At 37.8% G+C, this 6421-nt stretch overlaps 1 protein-coding gene across 3 annotated transcripts in view; it reads right to left on the reverse strand.

Annotated features, from left to right (window-relative positions):
* The window catches only part of PEX5L (peroxisomal biogenesis factor 5 like), a gene marked incomplete at its 3' end in the record, with an annotated part of 41731 nt that extends 35594 nt beyond the window's left edge, over positions 1–6137 (reverse strand). The window contains exons 1-3 of one of the 3 annotated variants that reach the window (XM_082487301.1): positions 6075–6137; positions 4218–4322; positions 2703–2741 (exon numbers count right to left, since the gene is read on the reverse strand). In XM_082487301.1, coding sequence (XP_082343427.1) covers positions 2703–2741; positions 4218–4286 — 108 coding nt within the window. In that variant the 5' untranslated portion in view covers positions 4287–4322; positions 6075–6137. The remainder of the gene's footprint in view (positions 1–2702; positions 2742–4217; positions 4323–6074) is intronic. The other 2 variants (XM_082487302.1, XM_082487303.1) reach the window with 2 other exon arrangements.
* Positions 6138–6421: the final 284 nt, after the last annotated feature.

A 6421-nucleotide genomic window follows, 5' to 3' on the forward strand; every position in this document is an offset into this window, starting at 1 on the left:
TTAGGCAGTGGAAGTGTTTGAGTATTTTGAGTATTTTACTCAAGCCCTTGAGCAAATATTAAATGTGCTTGGATCAACAAATGACATGCAAATGAGGTTCACTTTAAAAAATTAAAATGTTCCTGAATACTAACTAATGCCTCATAGAGAGACTATTTAAAAAAAAAAAAAAGTCTTAAGCACCTGGTGGAGTTAATTGGGGTGTATCTCTGAAATGTATCTCTTTTCTGACAACTTATGTGTTGTAGCCTGCATTTTTCATGGGACAGGATGTATTTAATCATAGAATCATAGAATGGTTGAGAGTGGAAGGGACCTTAAAGATATCTAGTTCCAACCCCCTGCCATGGGCAGGGACACCTCCCACTAGACCAGGTTGCCCAAGGCCACGTCCAGCCTGGCCTTGAACACTTCCAGGGATGGGGCATTCACAGCTTCTCTGGGCAACCTGTTCCTGTGTCTCACCACCCTCGGAGTGAAGAAATGTTTCTTGTAATGTAATTTCAACTTTTAAAACTTCTTCTTTCCAGTTCAAATCCAAAAGCTGTGTTCTGTAGGTTAAATTTTTAAATTATAAGCTGTCATTATCTAAATTGTACTCTGATATACAATGTCTCTGTAGTTCATGTAAATTTTAAGAAGGCAGCTCCCATATTTTTCAGTTATAAACAGAAGCGGGCATAGCTTTCAAGATATACTTTGAATTTCTTTTTCTTATTGGTGAATTTTTCATGAACTCACATTTTTGTTCCAGAGTATATTTGCCACAGGACCATCTTGGACATGAATCAAATCCTGCAGGTCTTATTGCCTACTGTTATCTTTGTACGGATCCTACCATCACTAGCTTTCCAATTTATGTATTATAATGAAGAATCTAAATTAGGTGCAATGGATCTGTGACAAATAACTCTTGTGACTCCGAGATTTGTTTGTTTAAAATCAGGCTGGCAAGGGATTTAAGCATGCACTTTTTTTAGTGCTCAATAAAGCAGTTAATCATATTTTAAAGTGTAAGTGTGGATCAAAGTACTTTATTGAATCGGATCTTTTGAAGTTCACTGACCTGTAGTAAATTGGGAATTTCGTAGCTGACTGTACAATTAAACTTTGACTCCAGGGGATATTTAGGTTTAAATTTCTCATTAGAAAGTAATTCTGAAGTGAGATTTTTTTCCTCCTGACGAATGCAAAGAAGCGGTGAAGAGGCTAAACAAAAAAAAATTATTTTGGAATTCAAATCTAACTTTTATGCACGATTTTTCTCATTTACTTCTCTGCTTCAATTAGAAGTATATTGTTTTGTAGCTTAACTTCCAGTTATTCTTTGACCTTTCAGCAAACATTCTTTCACTTTTTCTAGGTTTTTTTTTTTTCATATAAAAAACCCACAACCTTTTTTAATTTGTTCCAGTCTCTTCTGAATTATCTTACAAAAGACAAAAGGAGACAACAACATGGTAGAGAGCTGCTTTCTACAAAATCCCTTTAGTACTGAAAGCTCACTCCTTGCTGATGCTTGGTGTTAAATTTGGCAACTACTGAATGCTTTCTCACACCAATAAAGTGACTTTCATTGAAAGTAATTGAGACAAAATAAAAAAAAAAATACTGAAAGGCCTATTCAATTATCAAGTACATTACAATAAGCAGAGGGGTATTCTCATTACTGCTGGAATGATGGTCAAGATTCCCAGTTGCCATATTGTGGCATAATCCCACTGGAGTCTGCAATACTTTCTTGGTTCCTGTTATTTGAAGATTTGGCTCCAGATGTGATGATATAAAATAATACCTGATGATATAAAACGATCTGTGAATTGGAAACATCATTTAAAATTTAATTCACAGTATTTATGTCAACAAATAAGTGTTGCATTTTATAAGCAGGGCTTTGCTAGAAGCATAACAATAAAATACAAATATTTATCTGACTTGTTCTGTGTTGGATATGTTTATAACATTTTCCAGAGGAAGAGAGCAAAGAGGCATCTCTTAAAACATAAATTCAGGGACCTCTGTACATTATCACTATTTCTCTCAAATTGAGGATTTAGAATCTCTTTTTCTTGTATCAGATTCCACTTATGCTTCCTGTGGAGTCTGCTTCCACAGTCAGATGTGATTAATCCTCCATTCATTAGGGATTTTGGAAATGAAAGGTTTCTTTTTTTTTTTTTTTTTTTTTTTTCCTTCTTTTAGAAAAGCTGGTACTCCTATATCTGGGCTTAAACCTTGCATTTTACTTGCAAATTTCTTGCTTAACTGGTTGTAGAGATGGAGCAACATAGATACCCAATGTATATAATTCTTTCCTAAGATATATTGGGTTTGGTGGTGGTAACTTTGAAAGGACCAGGCTTTATTCTTGTGACCCAATTTGATCTGGCTTGGAAAACTTGTTTACAGCCAATTTGGAACTTGTGTGTTTCACCCTGTGAGCAGCAACCACATCCATCTGTTTCATCATGTAAAGAGCAGAGACAACACTTTGATGGTGATGGCTAAATGTATATCACAATATAGCGGTGCATTATTCTGAATGAATGATCTGAATGAGGTTTACACAGACACACTGAAGAGGAAGCATCTCAAAACAACATTACAGCCAGACAATTAGGATACAAATGATGTATGCAATATGGTCACGTAACTGCACATCACACATACATGATGCAGAGATGGCTATGGAAAATACTCACTTTTTCACTTGATTCTGCTTCCTTTTGGCTTCTGCACCCCTTTGGTGCATAGCAGGGAAGTAGGTATTTGTGTTTAGTGGAAGAAATTACACTGACTAACAGACACAAGCATTTTACTCATAAATTTATCATAGACTTTTGCTGAGTAGACTGACAACCACTACAAATGGTGCATTAAACATTTACTGAACCCAGGCTGAACTCCTGGCCCTGTTGAAGCCAATGAATTTTGCACTTTTTTTTTTTTTTTTTTGGGGGGGGGGGGGGAACGGGGGACAGGTAGAGGAGGCAGCATTTTGTGTTGGTTTCTAATTGTTTGTTAATCACTTAGTATAAAATTAGAAAAGATGCCTTAAAGGGAGCATTCCTTTCCTTTGTGCAATTACTCCATAGACATTGGAGTTTACCACAAGCAAAATGCCGTGTTCAACAGGGGCTCAGGAGGAGTTTGCCAGGCCTGGTTTCCAAAGTAGTAGAAGATATTTGTATAATGTGTGTGTATTAGTGCAGCGCATCCGTGATGCTCTGTAAAAGAAGTATCTGCTGGCCTTGTGTGCATCTTAAATACGTTCAAAAGGTACAGTAGCTGTTACCTTTAAATGTGAAAGGAATAAAACAGGATTGTGGGTTTTGCCGAAGGCTTTCACAAAAGAACAACTTGTGTGTTAAGATTACATCCATTAAACCTCCTGATGAGTAGGAATCGTTTGTGTGTGCTAAATACTAACGGCAAACTAAATGCACTTGCTTGGGGAACAAGTTCATGTATGTGAGCAACAGGAGGGAATAAAATCCACTCTTGCTGTGAGATGGAAGTGCTGTTTTACTGTAGCGTTCAGTCACTGTCTTCAAGAAACTAATGAAACCACCTAAGGTTCACTGGCTACTCCAAGGTGTAAGGCTTAGTGTGATGACATTACGTCCTCCCCTTCGACTGGAGTTATAGAAATGAAAGCAGTGGGGTGTGCAAAATTACATATTCCGACCTGGACCAGGAGTAGAATCCCAGTGAGAGCTTAGGGATGGGATCAGAGAGATTAAAAATGATACTGCTGCGAAGTGGTTGTTTCTTATTTCATATACGCATTGAATAAGAGTATTTTATGTGTGCATTGCAAATGAATATTTGTGGTGTGAACATTGATGGCAGAAATTATAATTGAAATTTTAAATTGGTTTTAAATAACTTTCTGGTAACTGACACATATTGCACTTTCTACAGATCCCTTTATTTAGGGGGAAAATGCATTTTTGTTTAATTTTTCATGTCAAAACATCTAAACCCCCAAGCGATTACATTATTTACCCCACACTTTTTTTCCCCGTGTCGGTGAGGGAACGTGCTGACATTGGTGTGGGACCCTCTAGCGGGTGGGTTCAACCAGCCCCGCTGCGCCCAGGAGAAGCTCAGCAGTGGGTGAGGTTCCCCTCAGGCTGCGCGTGCCGCATGTCCCGTGGGGCTTTTGCATCTCGCGCTGTGTCCGCGGCCTCCTCAGAGCCCCGCGCTCCGCCCACCTGTGATGTCATAGTAAGGAGGGGCTTTTCTTCTGCAGACTCCTCCCTCGGAATCTCCTTCATCACCATGGCAACAGCCTTATCTGCCGCCCTAGAGCCTTTCCCCTACAACAGCGAAATCAACAATGGCGCAGTCAGCAGCGGGCCTGGCAACAACCAACAACCGCTTCCCAACAACACACCCCACAACCATCCAGTCGTTAAACTGACGGCGTTTACGGCTGGAAGCAAAGCTTGGTTGAAAGTAGAATACACAAACACTGTTTAAAAATAATAATAATAATAATAAACTATCCGTGAACCGTTTCGTTATCAACGTGGTTGGGCTCTGGCCGCAGTCTCGTGACTCGTTAGAGTTGCCCCATTGAAGTCAACGGGAATACGGCACTGCCTTGCTGGGGCAAGGCTGGCTGGGAATACTCCAGTGCAAATAGAACGGTTTGGACCTATCCTGCAGGATCAGCCCCTTGCTTTAATTTGTTATCCAAAAGTTTATGTCTGAAATGCCTGGTTTTTGCTTAAAAATAGCATGGAGCTGATTTTGCAAATAAAGCACAGATCCTTGTAGTTCACTGAGGCAAACAGTCCCTGAAATTTAAAAGTATAACCTGTAGGGCTGGGCCCACAGTGTTTATAGCTCTAATAACATTTTTAAAAAAGCAGCTTACATTATATATACAGTCTGGTTTTTGCTAACAGAATATACGGAGCCAAATTCTGCTGTCATAGGCATTGCTACAGTTCTCCAAAAAGAGATTATTGTTGTTGAACGTTAAGATTTTTTTTTAAAAAACTTCACTTTTCTTAAAATTCACTTAATGTATTGTAAATATTCAAGACAAAGTTAAATTTTTTTAACAATATTTCATTTTAATATTTTAGCCAAACAAAAAATGCCCGAACAGTTTGTGCCATTCTCCCTTTGAAGCCATACTCTTTATTTAAAAAGGATATTTGTCTTGATTTCCCATGGGTTTCTGTATTTTGATCTCTTATACTCTTGCAAGTGACAGAGGAAGTCTGAGCATACACATAAAGCGTAACAGCAGAATGGTATTATGCTAGTGACCCTGGGCATGGCCTTATTTTTATACTTATAAAGCTCCCATTGATTTCTGTGGAAGTTTTAGCTGTGCAAAGACTGCAGGATCTGGCTCCATAAAAGTAGCATTTTACACTAGAGTTAAATATATTTAAATACTTAAAAGTCTATTAACAGAAGGGGTTCTTTACTACCACATCATGTACTAGAATTACTTGCACTAGCACTGTATTCTGTGTCCAGTAAAAAACCCAACACTACTGCTTATACTGAACTACAGGTTATTTCAGAAACATTTCATCAATTGCAGGTAAAAACATTACATTCTGTTGTGATTTTTGAACAGATTTTATTAATCATCAGGTCAATGTTAGGTTAGCTTGCTTGTGCAACACATCACAGTTACCCTACAGAGTCCTTTGCATGCTGCAAGAAATTCTCAGAGCAGAAGTGTCATAAATGATAAGCATGCTGGATTTGTGATGCCTTTGATATCCAAAGAACTGCAAAGTCATTGTAAAATTAAGTATATTTAGTTCAATAAGAATTAATTCTAATTAGTAAGCATATCAAAGGTTCTTGACCAATTATGTATTTACTCTGTTCGTGATTCATATGACATATTCCAGGTCTACGAAGCTTGTTTCTAATATGATGTGTAGAGCTATCGTTAGCTAGCTCTAATAACATGCCATTTGATCTTTATAAAATGTAGTCCTTTTGTGCTGAGTGATAGAACAAAATAGTTTATTAGCTAGAAAGGATGCATTGGAAAGCATGCAGTGCTTTTTATTTCTTGCAGAGTAAAAACCCACCAAAGCAAAGGTCAGGTCACTTTTTTGAAGACAGAGCCACTTTTTCTTCAAGGTTTCACCTACTGCCTGAAAAGAGTCATGATACTCATATTAGTGCCTGCTTTTAACCTTTCATAAACATAACTCTGCAAAACCCCGGGAGTGGTTGATACCATATATAATCGGTCTTATCAGTTTAAAGTGGCTATAGGACAATGTAGAATAGTAACCTGATAAATACCTCTGTGCTATTTTTTATGCACAGACTTTGTATATCTGCTACTCAAAGCAAGTGCTTTGATACTACTATTTTATTAGGGCTTTCTTTTAGCTTTCCTAAAAGTCAGGTAGATTTGTTTCTGGCTATT

This window comes from Vanellus vanellus, assembly GCF_965231255.1.
Source record: "Vanellus vanellus genome assembly, chromosome: 8".
Classification (NCBI taxonomy): domain Eukaryota; kingdom Metazoa; phylum Chordata; class Aves; order Charadriiformes; family Charadriidae; genus Vanellus; species Vanellus vanellus.